The 20460-nt window shown below is 42.6% G+C and overlaps 1 protein-coding gene across 2 annotated transcripts in view; it reads left to right on the forward strand.

Moving 5' to 3' along the window:
- Positions 1-20460, forward strand: part of LOC120027831 (tyrosine-protein kinase Yes-like) — a 60332-nt gene that overhangs the window by 16618 nt on the left and 23254 nt on the right. For both annotated transcript variants that reach the window (XM_038972885.1, XM_038972884.1), the window contains 3 exons: positions 16655-16939; positions 18782-18881; positions 19359-19457. In XM_038972885.1, the coding sequence (XP_038828813.1) occupies positions 16663-16939; positions 18782-18881; positions 19359-19457 (476 nt within the window). In that variant the 5' untranslated portion in view covers positions 16655-16662. The remainder of the gene's footprint in view (positions 1-16654; positions 16940-18781; positions 18882-19358; positions 19458-20460) is intronic.

The raw sequence follows: 20460 nt of genomic DNA on the forward strand, positions 1-20460 counted from the left end.
GCGCTTATAGCCTACTGCCATGTGCGCATTGCTGCGCTTATAATGTGAAAAAATTGCCTAATATTTTATCAACATTTTTAAGCTAAATGATCAGCCTAATTTCTTTTAAATCGTTTTTTTGATGCCGGTTGGTTGTATTAATTTGGGATCTATTGCATCCCACAACTGTAGCAGAGTATGCTTGGAATATTTATTTCTTGCATAGAAGGACAAGTTGGCCAATATAATAGGTCAACTTTTGTACTATGGGGGACAGAGATTGACATAGGCAAGTGCTTTTGCTGTTCGTTAGGCCTACTCACCTTGTTGGCTGACGAAAACTAGGCTAAATGTGCACAGTTCTATCTTAAATATACACGAGCGGTTGCGTCCCCGATGTTTCTGTCTTCATTCACTTGTAGCCTACTTCTTAGCTGAAATGCCTGTGAGAAGAACCCGATCGTGTGACAGGCATTGGCTACATCTGAGAGAGCCATGTGAGTGAGAGGTGCTTCGGAGCACGGCAGCTGGGAGAAGGGAATTATAATTAGCCTATTATATTCAGCCCAAGGGCACAACGGCCACTTTGGCCTCAAAATGCATGGATTTCTTTAGGGGGCATTACGGCCACACAAGTGGGATGCCGCTGGGAAATTCGAGTCCCGATGAGAATATTATCAAGTGCTTGTCAAATTGTGAGAGACTGTTGAAGAGTGTGCAGATTGCAACTTTTTTCATATCATCGTTAAAGTCCCATCATGCAGCCTTAGAATGTATTAAACATCAAAATATATGGCCTAACGTTTGATCACAGCTAAAGTTGCATAAATAACTCTAAATTAGGCATATAGGAGGACCAGTTTCTTTGTTAACCGCTCAACACGGAATGTGCGCACTTCCTTTGAAATCGTTTGGAGAAAATATCCTTTCTATTTTATTAAGCTATGTTCAATTGTCTTCTTCATACTATAAAATAATGCCACGGAAATAAATGAACTAGTGTATCCCACAGCCATATGGCATAGCCATATCAGGGCCTAACATAAGGACAACTCAGAGTATGCTATTCTGTTCTTCTGAAATAGACTACATTTTCTTCTTGTCATGTTTCTTTAGACCTGTCTAAAATAAATCATGGATTTATTGTGATGTTGTAGGCTATATTAAATGGATTTATTCGAATTTAAAAAATGTAGATGTTCCAAAGGTCTACCTCAGTGACTTGTAGGTTTTGCGTGGAAGCCAGGAGATGCTAAATGTGTTTATGTTAATTAACGGTCAATTACCGTGAGACCGACATTTATTTGCATGACAATCACTGGCTGACAAAATGTCAACCACCACAGCCCTAGTGTCAATCAATGTTTCTGTTTGTCACCGACTGATATTTAGTGTACAGTATGTCATTTCACCTGCACCGTTCATTATTGTCAGGCATCAGCTTTATGTCTAAGTTACCTTGTTTTGGTAACCATGACCCAGAACAACAAGGTTGACTGATATCCATCAGCTAACCAGTTTGTCTTTCTTTCTTTCCTATTCCTCCTCTCTCTCTCTCTCTCTCTCTCTCTCTCTCTCTGTCTGTCTGTCTGTCTGTCTGTCTGTCTGTCTGTCTGTCTGTCTGTCTGTCTGTCTGTCTGTCTGTCTGTCTGTCCTTGGTAGGACGAGCACATAGAGGTGTCATTGAGATGGCCTCTTGGCCGTACTGAATGTGTGTATTCATCAGTGAGTTTCCTTAGTGCGCACACTCATTTGTGTGTGCACGTGCGCTTGTGTGTAGACTTTGAGCATGCGTTTCTGCGCGTGCGCGTGTTTCTGCCTGTCTGCGGTCCTCTCAGTGAAAGCCACAGCAGGTGGCCTGGAGCAGAAAGGCCCAACGGAAGGAAGTCTGGGCCAGAGTGATCTGTCCATTTCTCAATGACCATCCCAACACTCCCTCCATTTCAGAGCAGTCGGCACAGGGGATTCATGTCCCTATGAGTTCTAGTCTGGGTGCCAGTCTGTTTCTGCTCTCTTGCCAACTCCTCATGGAACTGTAATGCCAAACAATGACATCAATGGAGTTAGCAAGAACAAACAGATCTGGGACCAGATCTGGGACTATCGGTCTAGTCCTCAAACAGCTCTTCCTGCTACGCAATCAGGCCATTTTCATCATGATGGGGCGAATCCTAACTGAGTTTTCAATTAGTCATGTTAGTCATTTGATTAGTCATTTGATGACGACAATGGGAGACTTAAGTGGCAATTCCTAGGCCGTCATTGTAAAAAATAATTTGTTCTTAACTCTGACTTGCCTAGTTAAATAAAGGTTCAATTGAAAAAAAAGTAAAAACATTTGATAAACAAATGTACAAAAGTCTGATGCAGAACTCTGGAGAAGGGTGAAGTTGCCCCTAGATGCTGATCTTTGGTCAGTTTCACATTTCCCCCACTCTAGATACAGTATGTACTGACCCTAGATATGTACCTAGGGGAAATGTCACCCCAGAGCCAGAACTCCAGGCTGTTTAATGGTGAATTAACATGTCTCCGCTCACCTCCATGTTATCAGCCCAGGGCCTTTCATGAAGCTTGTGTGGAATTTCCAGTTCTTTCCCACTGTCAGGAAAGAATGGGCCAGGGGTGGAGGATACGATATACACAGAACCTTCATTCCACAGCAGTCTACAGTCGTGGCCAAAAGTTTTGAGAATGACACAAATAATAGTTTTCACAAAGTCAGCTGCCTCAGTTTGTATGACGGCAATTTGCATATACTCCAGAGAATTATGAAGAGTGCAAGTCCCTCTTGCAAAGTCCCTCTTTGCCATGCAAATGAACTGAATCCCCCAAAAACATGTCCACTGCATTTCAGCCCTGCCACAAAAGGACCAGCTGACATCATGTCAGTGATTCTCTCGTTAACACAGGTGTGAGTGTTGACCGGGACAAGGCTGGAGATCACTTTGTCATGCTGATTGAGTTCAAATAACAGACTGGAAGCTTCAAAAGGAGGGTGGTGCTTGGAATCATTGTTCTTCATCTGTCAACCATGGTTACCTGCAAGGAAACACGTTCCGTCATCATTGCTTTGCACAAAAAGGGCTTCATAGGCAAGGATATTGCTGCCAGTAAGATTGCACCTATATCAACCATTTATTGGATCTTCAAGGAGAGCAGTTCAATTGTTGTGAAGAAGGCTTCAGGTCGCCCTTGAAAGTCCAGCAAGCGCCAGGACTGTCTCCTAAAGTTGATTCAGCTGCGGGAACGGGGCACCACCAGTACAGAGCTTGCTCAGGAATGGCAGCAGGCAGGTGTGAGTGCATCTGCACGCACAGTGAGGCGAAGACTTTTGGAGGATGGCCTGGTGTCAAGAAGGGCAGCAAAGAAGCTACTTCTCTCCAGGAAAAACATCAGGGACAGACTGATATTCTGCAAAAGGTACAGGGATTGGACTGCTGAGGACTGGGGTAAAGTCATTTTCTCTGAATCCCCTTTCCGATTGTTTGGGGCATCCGGGAAAAAGCTTGTCCGGAAAAGACAAGGTGAGCGCTACCATCAGTCCTGTGTCATGCCAACAGTAAAGCATCCTGAGACGATTCATGTGTGGGGTTGCTTCTCAGCCAAGGGAGTGGGCTCACTCACAATTTTGCCAACACATCCTCGGAGAGCAACTTCTCCCAACCATCCAGGAACAGTTTGGTGACGAACAATGCCTTTTCCAGCATGATGGGGCACCTTGCCATAAGGCAAAAGTGCCAAGTGGCTCGGGGAACAAAACATCGATATTTTGGGTCCATGGCCATGAAACTCCCCAGACCTTAATCCCATTGAGAACTTGTGGTCAATCCTCAAGAGGCGGGTGGACAAACACAAACCCACAAATTCTGACAATCTCCAAGCATTGATTATGAATGGGCTGCCATCAGTCAGGATGTGGCCCAGAAGTTAATTGACAGCATGCCAGGGCAGATTGCAGAGGTCTTGAAAAAGAAGGGTCAACACTGCATATATTGACTCTTTGCATCAACTTCATGTAATTGTCAATAAAAGCCTTTGAGACTTATGACATGCTTGTAATTATTCTTCAGTATTCCATAGTAACATCTGACAAAAATATCTAAAGACACTGAAGCAGCAAACTTTGTGGAAATTAATATTTGTGTCATTCTCAAAACTTTTGGCCACGACTGTACAGTAGAGGTCTTCATGGATCCACCTGTATCCGAATACCAACCCAATCCAGGACCCGAGCGGGTCTGGTTCCAGAATTCGAAATAATGTCATGGGTCCGGGTCGCATCTGATACGATTGTCACGGTTCTTGGATACATGTCATTTTAACCGACTTGTCCGGATGGACCCATACAGATCCGAACACGACTGCTGCAGTAGGGAGAGAGACATGTTGTAATTTCTGCTGCTGCACTTTGCTTTTCACGAGAGTGCTTGTTGTTGGCCAATCATAAGTCATCAAAGCGGCAATAGGCTACAGTCAAGTTAGGAGATATCTAATCAGTGGAGGAACATGGAATTTAAAGGATGGAATTAAAAGTTAAAGGAGAAGGATAGGCTACAACTGGTCGGCTGTTACTTTATATTCTGAATGCAGTTGTTGTTTGTAACTGTGTAGGACGAGAAAGCCCATTTGAATGCATATCAGGTCCTGATGGGAAATCCCCAGGTCCAATTTGGAACGGGTCCAACATACTATAGTTATGTTTTGCCATGTTCAGCAGAATTGCCGAAAATATTATCTTATTCTGTTGTAATGCGGTTTTTATTTATTTTTTTGATAGCTCTACAGAATAATCTGATTCTGTGATCTGAGATTTAGAGTAAACATCAAATCCCTTTTGATGACGGAAGCTGATTCTGCTGTTTTAATGTGGATTTAGTGTGACTATTTTTAATCCTCTACCATTAACTTTTGTGGAGGTACTCAAATCTCTATTGGTATCCATCCAAATATAAGTGGACTGACAAACAGTGCAGACTGCCGACTGATTTAACTTTTACCGCCTCTCAACCCCGTATCCGGGATCACCCCCCACCCCCCCCACACTGATTAGCATCGCTAGCATAGCTTCACAAGTAAATAGTAGCATCTAAATATCATTAAATCACAAGTCCAAGACACCAGATGAAAGATACAGATCTTGTGAATAAACCCATCATTTCTGTTTTTTAAAATGTTTTACAGGGAAGACACAATATGTAAATCTATTAGCTAACCACGTTAGCAAAATACACCATCTTTCTTTGTCCACCATTTTCTCTCTCCACCACTAGCTATCACCAATTCGGCTAAACTAAGATATTGATAGCCACAAACCAAGAAAAAAACTCATCAGATGACAGTCTGATAACATATTTATGGTATAGGATAGGTGTTGTTAGAAAAAAGTGCATATTTCAGGTAGAAATCACAGTTTACAATTGCACCGACCATCACAAATCGACTAGAATTACTAGATAGAGCAACGTGTATGACCAATTTACTCATCATAAAACATTTCATAAAAATAGACAAAGCATAGCAATGGAAAGACACAGTTCTTGTGATTTCAGACCATATTTCAGATTTTCTAAGCGTTTTTCAGCGAAAACACAATAAATCGATAAGTTAGCATACCACATGTGCAAACGTTAGTAGAGCATGAATTCAAGGCAAAGGGAGCTATAACGTTATCATCGCCAAAATATATTAATTTTTTCACTAACCTTCTCAGAATTCTTCCGATGACACTCCTGTAACATCATTTTACAACATACATATACAGTTTGTTCGAAAATGTGCATATTTAGCCATACAAAACCGTGGTTATACAATGGAAATAGTCACAACTCAAGCATCAAAATGAGGGACGTCAGCTTTCAGAGTGATCTAGTTTAATCGAAAGCTAATCATATACTTGACTAAAAAATACAGAGTTGACAGGAATCGAAAGACAAATTAGTTCTTAATGCAACCGCTGACTTACATTTTTAAAATTATCCTTACTTTTCAATACAGGGTTCGCCAAGTGAAGCTATACCAAACAAAATGGCGAAATATGCGTTTAAAATATTTCGACAGAACAACGATTTATCATATTAAATATTGCTTACTTTGAGCTGTTCTTCCATCAGATTCTTGGGCAATGTATCCTTTCTATGTTATAAATTTCTTTTGGTCGATAGATGTCCTCTGTCCTTCGAAATGTCCACTACCAACGACCGAGACCCCCGAAACGTTCCCAAAGCTAAAAAGTGCACGACAAAGAAATTCCTCAGAATCGCACTAAACGGATATAAATTGCTATAAAACGGTTCAAATTAACTACATTATGATGTTTTTAACAACTATAACGAGTAAAAACATGACCAGAGAAATATTACTGGTTAAACAACGATTTGGAATGAGGCAAGTCCGATGTCCATCCCGCTTGTGACGCGCGAACAAAAGAGAGTGTACTCCCACGTTTTGTGGTTTTATATGGGCTGGGATTGTGCAATCGATTCCATTCAAAACGTGATGACGTACAGACACCCAGAGGAAGACGTAGGCAGTGTCGGTTTCTTCATAGCATTCACTGTCGCCTTAAAAACAGACTCCAGATCAGGGGTAAAAATTTCTGAAATCTGACCCCTGTCATGAAAAGTGCTGTAGATATTGTTCTGTACCACTCAGAGACAAAATTCCAACGGCTATAGAAACTATAAAGTGTTTTCTATCCAATAATAACAATAATATGCATATTGTACGATCAAGAATTTAGCACGAGGCAGTTTAATTTGGAGACCCAAATATGCTAATGCGGAACAGCACCCCCTATAGTTCCAAGAGGTTAAATCTATACAGCTTTAAATAATAGCTCCTAGCTATCATAGCTCCTCTCTAGCCTTGACCCTCCAATCTGGGCTGACCTTTGGGACCACTTTAGCCCTTTAATCTTATCGGTGTTATTTTTTCATCGTTTTTCTACCAAACATACTTTCAATAAAGTTTTGTGATGGGCATTTGCATTTTCCTCTGTAAATATATTATTTGTCCGGATACAACACCGTTCTAAAGGTTATTTAACTCTGTGCCACTGTGGCAGCCAAACCTGCCAGCGCAAGAAACACAGTGCACTCAGGACAGCGGGCTGTTCACTGAAGAGCTGTAGCACCAATCACTGATATGGACTTTGTCATTCCTTCTCAGATCCCACCTAGTCAAGTCTCACCCCTGCACCAGTTAAGTTTGACCCCACTTCAACACTCACCCCTCCCCTAGTCAAGAATCAACCAGTGGTGTTGCGCAGTTTTGCGAGGCCCCTACACATTTTGCCATGGGGCAGAGGAATAAATGTGCAGTTTTATAGCTAATCTCATTATTTTCTACACATTTTGCCATGAGGCTGAGAGAAAATGTTGCTATTTTAAAGCGAATTTACTTGAATTCTAAGCATTTTGCCATGGCTTATGACGTGTTCATATGCTGTCTGGGTGGCTTGCAACAATATTTTATTTTTTTGCCTGGGCGAAACACTGGTGATGAAACACTAGTGAGCACACCAGGGGTGAGGAAGTCAGGGGGTCAAGGAGCCTCAGGTGGCGGTGTAACTCCAGGTCCCCCTCTGTGGAATGTATGAGGGGCGTACTGTTCAGCTAAAGCAATTCCATGGTGACGTTTCCCCTAGGTACAGATCTAGGATCAGCTTTCCCTCAACCAATCCTTAGTGAGGACAATGGAAAAACTGACCCAAGATCACCGTCTTGGGGCAACTTCACCCTACGCCAGCCAATGCATTCCAAACGTTACTAGGGTGTAATCTGAGCCACAAGAACCCTATGCAAATCAGGTCGACACTTTTGACGCCAAAATGTGTTTGCGTCTTCCTCAGCTTGCTACATAGCGATATTTGCTGTCTTCTTCTTAAGCAAGCTATTCCTGACTCTTTCGCCGTCTCAGAACACAACGCTTTTGATTTAGACAGAGGGAAGTACGAGGCAACTTCGACCTAGTTTAGGAAGGACACGTTTGTATTTCAACAGCAGCTAACACACTGTAATGAAAGACCTCCTGAGAAGTCTCGGAGCTTTTCCCTGATAAGACAACACATCTATGGTCTGCATTTATTCTGTCTCTCCTTCAGATCAGACAGAGGAAATGTTTGAGGGTTGTAATAACCAAACTTTTCCTTTATCGACTCTACCTCGCCCAGTTACAGTAATATTTCCCGGTGTACTACTTGCTACACAGAATGACACTACTGGAAATCCTTTCATGTATGTGTGCTGTTATTTTGTTATATGCTCAGGGCAACAGGATGCTGTCAGTAATTAGAACATGTTACTAAATTTAGCTCCAAATCCACAAACATATTGGCAGTTTTGTTTAGTATTTTTGGCTCTGTAATGCATGAATAATGAGAGCCTCTATGCATTTTAGATCCTTGGAAGTGATGGTTACTAAGACTTAAGGCTCCTTTGTGACTTTGGATTCATGGGAAATCATTTGAGTACATGACTAATGCCATTTAGGTTACATTGTGTACTCGCTCTTTGTTCATAGGGATCTGGGGATGTCTAATATGGGCACCATTTCTCAGCGTGCGGACTCCTTCAACCTTGCTTAGAACTGTGTCGTTTTCCAAACAATGTTATAACCTTTAAAGAATTGTTATACTATAATTAAAACCGTAGCAATATCCATGTTGCTTCTCCACTATTCCTGTAATCTCAGTCAAACCCAGTCTAATCTCAGTCAAACCTGGGAGCTGGAGTTGGGGGGCTTTAAAGAAAGTGAGGGAGAAAGAGAGTGGACACAGTGGTCTGGTCAGACTTAAAGGAACCTTTTTCCTGGAGGTGTAGGCCTAGATCGTTCAACTCTAGACCAATAATCTTAAAGGCATGTAACATGTAGGTAGGCTTGGGTGGTATACCATATACAGTTGAAGTTGGAAGTTTACATACACTTAGGTCGGAGTCATTAACTCGTTTTTCAACCACTCCGACTTTTGGCAAGTCGGTTAGGACATCTACTTTGTGCATGACACAATACATTTTTTCAAACAGTTGTTTACAGACAGATTATTTCACTTAGAATTCACTGTATCACAATTCCAGTGGGTCAGAAGTTTACATACACCAAGCCTACACATAAATTCCAGAAAATGATGTCATGGCTTTAGAAGCTTCTGATAGGCTAATTGACGTCATTTGAGTCAATTGGAGGTGTACCTATGGATGTATTTCAAGGCCTACCTTCAAACTCAGTGACTCTTTGCTTGACATCATGGGAAAATCAGAAGAAATCAGCCAAGACCTCAGAAAAAAAATTGTAGACCTCCACAAGTCTGCTTCATCCTTGGGAGCAATTTCCAAATGCCTGAAGGTACCTTGTTCATCTGTACAAACAATAGTACGCAAGTATAAACAGCATGGGACCACGCAGCTGTCATACTGCTCAGGAAGGAGACGCGTTCTGTCTCCTAGAGATGAACGTACTTTTGTGCGGAAAGTGGGCCAAAATTCACCCAACTTATTGTGGGAAGTTTGTGGAAGGCTACCCTAAACGTTTGACCCAAGTTAAACAATTTAAAGGCAATGCTACCAAATACTAATTGAGTGTATGTAAACTTCTGACCTACTGGGAATGTGATGAAAGAAATAAAAGCTGAAATAAATCATTCTCTCTACTATTATTCTGACATTTCACATTCTTAAAATAAAGTGGTGATCCTAAGACAGGGAATTTTTACTATGATTAAATGTCAGGAATTGTGAAAAACTGAGTTCATTTGTAATTGGTTAAGGTGTATGTAAACTTCCGACTTCAACTGTATATCGTATACCGGGGTATTATGAAATAGCTACGGGATGATTTTTTTCAATACTGTTGAAACTATTTCTTAGACGTTTTTCAATACATTGTAATATTTGTAGCTATTTTTCAAGTAAATACCTGCTGTCAACGTGTGCAAAGCGTTCTTATTTCACCTGTCACATTATTTTACATTATGAAGCTTACTTAGTTCCCCAGAATAGTTGAGCAGGTCTTGTGTCTGCTTGTAAATAGCTTAATGGGAGAAAGCAGGAGCAGGTGATTCCAGCTGTGTATCAACGGGGGTAAAGTTTTATATTGAAAGTAAAGTTGTTGTTTTTTTGCTTCAATATAGCGATCAGGAACTTGCAACTATAGTTTTCCTTCACAGAAAATACATTAGTGCAACACATTCAACAGAAGTAGCTTCATTTTCATCAGATGGCAACAGAAGTGCAACGCTATTTGGCTGGAAGCCACACGACTAAACGAGCTTACAATGAAAAAGCAAATACGATGCATGGCCATCATATTTCTAATGTTTAGGCCTGTCATAGGAAGAATGTAGCCAGCTACATTTCCTAATGTTTTGCTTAAAGTTCATCTTGCATTTTACCAGAGAAAAATAGGCTGGCTACACCAAGAAAAGTAGCTAAACATCAGTCAGAGCGCTGTCTGCTGATAGAATGCCCGTTAGTGAATTCTCATCCAAGTTTAGAAGTGCAACTGATGCACAAAATTAGTTTAATGCCGAGCAGAAATTACAATAAGGAGCTTTTTCGATCCATGTTTACAAACATGGCAAGATATTTCTTATGAGTTTTATCTTTTTTTCCTGCATGAAAAACGCATAATTCTGTGTTAACATGACCCCTAAGTTTAACTTGCTATCTAAGTAAGTGGCTGAATTAATAAGGTGACGGGGCATCGTATTGTGCTAGTGTTGAGAAGTCCATGCCTTTTGGTTGAGTTATTTGTACAGCCGACACTGCTATCTTGATTTCCTTGCGTTTTTTCTCCTCTCTGTTCTTGGTGGTCTCCTCCTCCCCCCTCTTCTCCGAGCAGAGCAGGCAGGCCCGTTGCCCTAGTGACTCCAGACTCCACACAGACACAGCGTGTAGACATGCTGCTGGAGAGCCAGTACGGCATTCGTCAAAACTTTGTTCATTTGCTCAATGTCTCTCGTTCACATTCGCTTGTAAATGTCAGTATCTCCTACACATATATGTATAACTTTATGCTCTGGATTGTCTGTCTGCAATTTGTTTATTTTAGTTTGCGTTCGTTATAATATAGGGCCCTATGAAATCCGCATAATTTTTTCTTTCTCAAAATTCCGTATTCTTTTTTCCCAAATTCATTTTTTTCCGTTTTAATTTTTCTGAATTATGTGTTTTACAATTTACGCTAATTTTAGCATCAGAAAGTGTCTAGTAATGTGAATGAATAAAAAGTCAACAATTTAAAAAGATAGAACAGTACATTTGTAATGATGCAACACATTGCACTATTTTTTATCAAGGCAATTGCTTCAATACAGAGTTCATTCTAAATGAAAAAAAGTTTCCAGCTGGCTGAGGATGTTTGTGACTGCCTGGGATGATGACTTTTCTGCCAACAAAAACTCTCTGCACAGATGAACATGCTCTGCATGGTACTTCACTGCCTCAAACCAGCTATTCCATCTGGAGCTCACTGCTTCAGGAGGAGCCTTGGCCTGCACAAACGCCTACATAATGAGGAAGCTCACCCATCTTCTCTTTCTGGCAGGCTTCTTGAAGAAGACAGATCTCATCCATGTCACAAGTGATGCAACTTCAGAGAAGTATTTGTAGTGCTGCCAGGTCTCACCCACCAGATTGATGACATGGCAGAGACAGGTTACATTCAGAAACTCCGTGTATGCCTTCAGGCAGTAGGAGGCATTATCTGTGACCGCTGCCCAGGCATCGTTCAGATGGTTGCTGTGGAGGGAGGCTAGTACAGCTGGTAAAACGTTGAGTAGATGCATCTGTCCATGAAAATGTCATCCACCTGAAAGTACTGGTTTTCAACACTTCATGTTTTAACCTAAAATAATATTGTGACAAAATAAGTGTTATTAAAATGTCAAGTGTAAACACAATATAGATACAGCGATAGTTAGCTAGATGGAGAGGCAGTGTTCAATTCACATTGCAGAACGTAAATGTAGGCTATTGCAACGGTATATTAATAGGCTGTTAAGTTAACTCACCAATGACGATGTTTAGAACGCTGAAATCCCTTGAATCTGTTGTCTTGTCAACAACCACCGGAAACTTATTCCCACCGATCTTCTGTAGAACGGCAGTCACGTGTTGGTCGAACACACCGGGCAGGTACGTTTGACGGAGGCTGCTCTCATTTTCGGGGCAACGCTCCTCCCTGTTTGCAATGCTTCACTAGAAACGGCCGTAGCTTTCTTCGCTTTTCTAAGGGGATGTCAGACTCGGCGCACACAGCCACAAAGTCCTGAATAAATTCTCGTCTTGAATCTGCTGATGCGCTTGCACTAGTAATGGTCGTTTGAAGAGGCATGCTCTGGTTAACATGGTGCTTTTCCTTGTTCTTCACATGGGCTCTCGACTTTAGGTGGTCATCATACATATTTTTACGGGTCCAATCAATAGTATGCTGACAGAATTTATCGCCTGACTCATAATAGTCGTTTGGGTATTGCGATTCTCTGAATTTAGGGGTCGATTTTATTTATTTATAAAAAAAAAAAATGGGGGACGACTTGGCCCTCTCAGACGGCCTCTTCGACATGTTTCTCAAAGAGACAGCCAAGTTATGAGGTGACGTAAGGGTCCCACACGACCGACCCCCCCCCCCCCCCCCCTCAAAACATCCCAATCGAAAACGGAATTGTGTCTCTAAGCCTACTCGTCTGTAATTTTACAGTTATGAAATAATTTATGATACGATAATAATTTGGCCTACTTTAGATCTAATTATTATTTTATTTTTTAATCGATTTCAGCCAAATTATGTCATATTCTGCAATATTCCACGTTTTACAGTTTATTCAATTTTTATAACCAAATTCTGCGATTCCGTCCGCGTTTTCTGCATCGCGGAAATCATAGAGCCCTAATAATATGTAGCTAGTGGCCTCCATGGAAATTCGCAATTACTTGGTAATAGACACCCAATGGGCTTTGTGTGTGTTTTTGGCTGAGATAATCATTATCATCAGCATAGTCTCTACACTGTGATCAATGCAGAGTAGATGACCGTGCAGCTCATTCCTATCTCATCTCGCCTTGCCTTATTTCTACCCCCTGGTAATCTCCGAGGAGATTGTGCTTTTGGTGTTGAAGACTACAAAGCATGCTGTGGGCTAAACCCATCATGTCTTTATGTGTGTGGGCTGCTTTAACTGTGGCCTGTACTGTTAGCTGTGAGCTGATGAAGGCTGTCACCCAAAGCCTGCCCAGCCACTCCGGATCACGCTATCACAGCCAAGAGTGTCGTTAAGCTCCTCCGGGACAGAAACCATCAGATCACTGGTAGCCTGAGGACGTTATCCTTCTCGAGGACTAATGTTATTGGATCACAGGAAGGATCTACACAAGACAGGTGGCACAAGGAGAAGAATTAACTGTGGTAAATGAAGAGAGTGCTATAGTGGAAGTAGAAGAAGAATAAAAGGCTAGGGAAGTAGTTGGGCCTTCCATCCCTCATCTGTTCTTCAGTTCCATCCCCCACCCTCTTTCAACCTACGTCCACCACACCAGGTCTGTACATATATGGAAGCGGGTTTTTATGTTTCTCTCATCATCCTCACAGCCAGCGCAAAGCCTCCCTCCTCATAATCCTGCATACAGTTGGCCAGGGGATTCTCTCTCTCTCTCTCGCTCAACAGATTCTTCTCTGTGCTGACAGTCCCCCATGTGAGAGGGTTTGGCTCAAAATCCCAGCCCACTCTCTGTGTATCTTTGGCACACGCACATGCACACATAAATACTAATGTCTTTTCTTTTTTTTTCTTCTCTACATTCAGAGCAAATCTCTACCGCTCTCTTTGCCAGGCAATGGTATTCTGCTCCGATTATCTGCATTTGTGTATCGGAGGGGGGCTATGGGGATTAGCGTATGGGCGAAAGCATGACATGAGATGAAGAACAATCGCTTGTAATACTGCACTCGGCATCTTCATGGCTATGTGAACCTGCTGCTGTGCCCATTTACTTACAATGGGAGAAGAGTTTCACTTGGGCCATGGGTTAGGGAAGGGGGCTTTTAAAACGGCTCGGGTGTGAACGCTTGGAGCGTAAGAGGAACAGGTGTGTGTGCGTGTGTCAACCCAGTCGGGTGCTGCTGATATGCACTGCCTTTCCAGCTTTACGTGTGTGTCACCCAGACCGAATGGTTGACTGTGTCTCCGTTAGAAGAATGTTGCACCAGATGGTCTCTGAGTTTTGGACAGACGTTGTAATGGCATTGATGCAGGCTGGAGCCTTGTGACTGGGATGTAAGGCCTGGAACTGAGGCGTGGCAAGTTAAGTAACCTGTCTCTGGGCCACTTCTTTCTGATGGTAAAGTTCAAACCAACCACAGTCAACCAACCCAACCATTCTACCCTCCAGGAGCCCAGCATACCATCTCAAGTTAAAAGGGAGGGTAGGTTAGACTCCTTTTAAAGGGAGGGCTGGTTCTGTAGTTATGTGGCTGACAGAATTGGCCTCCGAGCTGAACATCTGTGATTAGATTCATATGGACCAAGGCTTTTCATTATTTTTTTTTTACAAATCTGCGTTCAGTTAATATAGGCTCTGCGTTCACTTAATATAGTTCGATCAGATACTTTGACTCCGTTTCGATTTGTAAACATTACTTTACCATAATTTCTTTGATTGGTAGTGTTCGCCCGAAATATACCTGCGCCAAAACACAGGTATTTTTCATCCTACAGCTTGATCATCTTCTTTTTAAATAGTGAGCCAACATGACAGATCAAAACACATGTTCTCATTGCTCTATCTTGTCCCTCTACAGCAGACATAGTGAGCAATTTGTTTGGAACATTGAATCACAATAAAATCGCAGTATCGAATCGCAATACATATAGAATCATGAGAATACATATCGTATTGGCAACCCAAGTATCATGATAATATCGTAACTTGAGGTCCTTGGCAATTCCCAGCCCTACTCTTAAATCAGTTTTATAGAGAACTACCGGCACGTAATTCGAACCATAGCATGCAATTTATTCAGTGTACTTGGCAGTTCTGCTACTGACAAACTCTGTGAACTTCTGCCATTTCCTTTTTGTCTGTCTCTGTCTTCTAGGCCAGTGTTTTGCAATCATAGGCGTGCAAAATTCTGGCAACTTTCGCAAAAATCACAGGATTTCCAGAAATCCTAGTTGGAATATTCCTGTCATTAAGAGGGAAAAAGGATGGAAATTTGGGGAACCTCTAACCAGGATTTCAGGAAAATTTGGGAAAATTTTCTGGAATTTTGCGTTGTATGTCCCTGGGATGTTGCTAACTGACAGGTCGCTCAGATAGTCAGTTCAGTCACACTGATTTAGTCAGCTCTCAAGAGTAAATCAAAGTCCTCCTTCAAAGTAAGGAATTAATCATAGCTTGTTTGCCGGAAGGCTCCCGATTTTGAAAGACAGCTACCCACCTCAGGGTAGAGAAAACGATAGAGAATCCTGGCTGTAACCCTCTGACAAGAGCAGCTGTTTCCGGATCAGTCAAAACATCCCCTGACTGGAGCCTGCTATAGGAGCGTGTCTGATGGCAACCGTATTTACTAGGCCTTCTCTTCACAAAGGAATGCCTTGACATAACACTGGCAAATTCTGTTGGATGGAAGAATGACAACAATGCAGACGGGGAAGACGCCAGTGTAGATGTGTTGTAGCTTTTTGGACATATGGTTTCACGTAAGAGTTACTGGTGGTTTAAGGCGATGTGCCGATTCGCCAACCGTCTCCTGAAGCATGTACTCGCACACGTTATTGCATGGATTTAGCAATGGTGGAAACTCCCTCCGGCCAATGCTTACACCATTCCTATGCTTTTAAATCCATGACGGGGAGTGTGCAAGTGCACACTTCAGAAGAAGGATGGAGAATTGGGGCAATGCCTATGGAGTTTTTTTAATGGCTGGTGGCCATGTGTTGCAACCCTTATTGTGATGTTTGACCCACAAAAGAAGCAGCAAATGTGAATTCTGGGGGGGAAAACATGCTTTTAATCCTTTTCTCAGAATTCGGACTATTTAGCCTACATCAGCACGGCATTTCAGATGCTGTCAATTTCAAATTCATATGTAATAAACATCTCCTTAAATCCTACAGGTATGCAACGCAACAGTCCTAAACCCCCTTATAAAACCTCTTTTAGACTGTCAACACAACATGCATGTATTTTACATTGGATACACTAGACTAGTGCTGTCTCACAGTCGTATGTGTGTGCTTGAACCCGGGCATGTGTTTGATTATGACCATGTAACATGCGTTAGGAAGAGTGATGCTCTACAACCAACTCATTTCAGATCAGATTTAGGATTTTTGTCCCCAGATTTATAGAGCATCTGGGCTTGGTGGCTTAAGCCATCAAATGACAAACAAATGGTTTATGACAAACATTTAATAGGCGTACAGTCGTCTAGGTTGCAGGACAGCTACAGAGGTAGTAATCTGATTGTTAAAGGCATCCTCCTGACCTGTCCATATGTTGTAATCCTTCATCATTTATTAACCTCTTTGCTCTTTTTCCAACACTTTCCTCGTTGTTTCGACTGATGAAGTGCCACCCCTGCACACTCAGCCTATCACGTCTATGCCGAGGGTGACACAGTGAACACTGTTCTGAAACTACGCTCTAACTAAGTGTGTGTGTGTGTTTCCCTCCAGACGTGACCATGGGCTGCATCAAGAGTAAAGAAGACAAGGGTCCCACCATGAAGTACCGGCCGGACAATGCTTCGGCCTCGGACGTCATCGCCCCCCATGTAGGCCCCTACGGGCCCGACCCCACCCAGCTGCAGCAGAACCAGCCACCTTCCTCTGGACCCGCCGCAGGCTTCAATCCCCACGCTATCACCCCCTTCGGAGGAGCCTCCATCATGACCCCCTTCGGAGGGGCATCCACCTCCTTCTCCGGTGCTCTCCCCGGTGCATTCCCCGGTGCCGTATCAGGTGAAACTCGCCTACTATCCACATAATCCTAGATGTAGATCTTCAAGCGTAGCCTACCTCGAATTTTCGTGCGAATTACACATTGACATTTTATTTACAGAATCCAAACTTGAGACCTTAAGGCGTAACTCGAGTTTCGGTGCAATCACGTGTTGACATCAATGGATGATTTGTGCGACACGTTTGTGCGCATGTATCTTTCGAGTGTGGGTTTCTTTTCGTACCCGTGTGCCTTTCTATCACAACAACAGTGCTATATAAGCACTCTAAGGTGTGCAATATGAGACTGCTATGGTTCCTTCACAGGGGCCCATATACTTATTCTCCAACGGAATAGTCGGTGACCTGACACCTCAATATCCGGAGCCGCTCGAAAACCCCATCTGCCGTTGTGTTCCAGCCAATTCAAATCCGACAGTCTATCGTCGTCTCCCTCTAGATGTCCTTCAGTCACGTTGTCCACAGGTGCCATTAGCACAAACAAACAAATCTTGTTACATCTTTTTATAGGTCCCAGTGAGCAGGGAGATGGGATTGAGCCCTCCTGTATAGGTGGGATTATGTTTGTAATCCCCAATCCCTGTTGTGTTATCTGGTCCGGGGGTGGTGGTGGTGCTCCATGGCACTTTATGGCGTTCCTCGACCAGTTAATGGGATTAGCGTTGGCAGCTTTGTGTTGTTCAGCATTGGTTTAGATGAATATGTGCTCCCTGCGAGGCTGTGTCTGTAATGGCACCCTACGGGCCCGGGTCAAAAGTAGTGTACTAACGTGTGTAGGGAGTAGGGTGCCGTTTGGGATGTAGTTGGTTATCCACACAATCTGCCCTACCTGTCTAATCTCTGTCCAGTAAGCAGAATGGTTTACATTGTGTTCTGTATTGACATTACAGCTGTGAGATTAGATGACCTGTGCTGTGCTATTATTCACGGTTTGTAAATTGTGTTCGATTTGCACCGAGCTGACGTAAACACTTCCCCTATGACGCTAAACAAACAAACAACCTCGCCGGATGGTTAAATCCCCTCCCGTCAGAGCAACCAATGTAGTATTCCCCCCCCTGCCAAATGAATGCCTGACATGAATGACAGTCTTTCCCTTTACCCTTCCCAATGTATCCATGGCAGACCTGGGTTTAAATACTATTTGAAATCTTTGCTTTAGGCTAGAATGCCAGATGTGCAGTTTTCATCAATTACATTGATTCCATTGCACCAGGAAAGCTCAATTATGCCCAGCTTAAGTATTTCAAATCATTTCAAATAGTATTTCAACCCAGGTCGGATCCAGGGCCAATGGCGTGTCTACGTTGCTTTCCTGACACGTGGCAGTTTTGTTCATATTTTTCTACGCTGGACATTTCCATCGAGTAGAATTAACGGCAGGGGAAAATCTACAGGGAGCGTGCAGGCCGGAGACCACGGATCTATTGCTACCCTCCTCTCACAACAGTGTGTCACACTACACATACCAGTCACGTACCACCGCTATGGAAACAGGACCGCCTCTACAGATCTACTTTCTCTGACTGACCTCCCATTGGTGCCTTTGCAGCAAAGATAAGAGTTTGTTTCTGTCAATGTCACTGAATGTTGACAGTACCAATCTTGGCACAAAGGTCGCCAGGTATTTATAGAAAATCTTTGTATCCTTAGTAGGCTATTAGTAGCTCTGAATGGCGTCATATTGTGACTTTTTCACCATCTGTACTGGTTCTCCACCAAAATTAGTCAACAAAACTCTTTTTGAGTCCCCTAAATGTATATACTGTCCATGAATTTCACTTGTGCTTTTTGAATGTTTTATTGAATGTTTTCTGTCTGTCTGTGTGTGTGTGTGTTCAGGTGGGGTTACGTTCTTCGTGGCCTTGTACGACTATGAAGCCAGAACTTCAGACGACCTGACGTTCAAAAAAGGGGACCGCTTCCAGATCATCAATAACACGTGAGTTCTTGTGGGCCCTGGTCAAAAGTAGGGCACTATATAGGGAATAGGATGGCATTTGGGATACAGACTCCTGCTTTGCACCCGTTCTGTACAACTTTCTTCCTACATGTTAAATAAAAATAAATAAAAAACATTGGTTAGATTTTTGTTTTCACCCTCTGATGCTGTTTTTACACCCAGATCACTGTAGTCTTTCATGTATTTAATGAAACCCCTTTAACACAGATGTGCCTCAGGTCATAAATACCTCTCTGCTCTAGAATGTAGCCTTGGGTGACTTTGTTCAATTCAAATATAATGCATTGCCGCACGCCATAATATAGCTATAGAACACATGCATGAAAGACAGCATGTACAAGACATAACCAGGCTACCGTTACTAGGAACCGTGAGTGCTGGAGTGTGCAGACATAGTAGTGATACTATATCTGGATGATTCTCTCTCTCTCTCTCGCTCTGTTTTTCCCCCTACAGAGAAGGGGACTGGTGGGAGGCGCGCTCCATCAACACAGGGAAGAAGGGTTACATCCCCAGTAACTATGTGGCTCCAGCTGACTCCATCCAGGCTGAAGAGTAAGGCCCTTGTTTATCCTCTCACCTGACCTAACCTGATTAGGACCTTCCACTGACACAACAGCACTATCCTAACCACAGCATCATGATCATGCATCACATGCCTCTCACTGGAGGCCCATTCACATTTTTTGTTTAAATTGTTTTATTTAACCAGGCAAGACAGTTATTTGCAATGACAGCCTCCTGGGGAACAGTGGGTTAACTGCGCTGTTCAGGGGCAGAACGACAGATTTTTACCTTGTCGGCTCGGGGATTCGATCCAGCACCCTTTCGGTTACTGGACCCAATGCTCTAACCACTAGGCTACCTGCCGCCCCAAACTAGAATAGCTCATAGCTTCTTCTGCTCTCCTGAGGCCATATTTATCAAGCGTCTCAGAATAGGAGTGCTGATCAGGTTCCTCCTGTCCGTGTAATCTCATTCATAGTGATCTACAGATGTAGGATCTTAATTGGATCGAGACAAACTTTCCTGCAATTTTCAATTTGTCGTGTATTTGAGGTTTAAAAAGGCTTCTGAAGTTTCCACTTTGACATTTCAGACTTCATTTTCATAACGTATCAACCCCTACAAAAATGTCCTGGAATTTAATCCACATGGCTTGTTGCTGCAGGATTATTTTCCTGCTGTAGAAAACAGGCTCAAATAAACCAGCACTCCTACGCCTGAGACACTTGATACATGTGTCCCCTGGGGGTTTCATCTACCGTCTCATGTTGGATATAAGCCTAGAGGTTTATTATCGTTTAGCAAGGAAATAGAATTTAATCCGGTTTGTTACATGACCCCTGATGGACTCAAATAATTCTGTATTTCCTCTCATTGTGTATTTCAGGTTTGACTTTTCCAAACACGGAAATGATCCTTACTAGTATTGAGTCAAATGAAGTTAGTGGGGCAAAAAAGTATTTAGTCAGCCACCAATTGTGCAAGTTCTCCCACTTAAAAAGATGAGAGAGGCCTGTAATTTTCATCATAGGTACACTTCAACTATGACAGA

The sequence above is a fragment of the Salvelinus namaycush genome, chromosome 33 (assembly GCF_016432855.1).
Source record: "Salvelinus namaycush isolate Seneca chromosome 33, SaNama_1.0, whole genome shotgun sequence".
Lineage (NCBI taxonomy): Eukaryota > Metazoa > Chordata > Actinopteri > Salmoniformes > Salmonidae > Salvelinus > Salvelinus namaycush.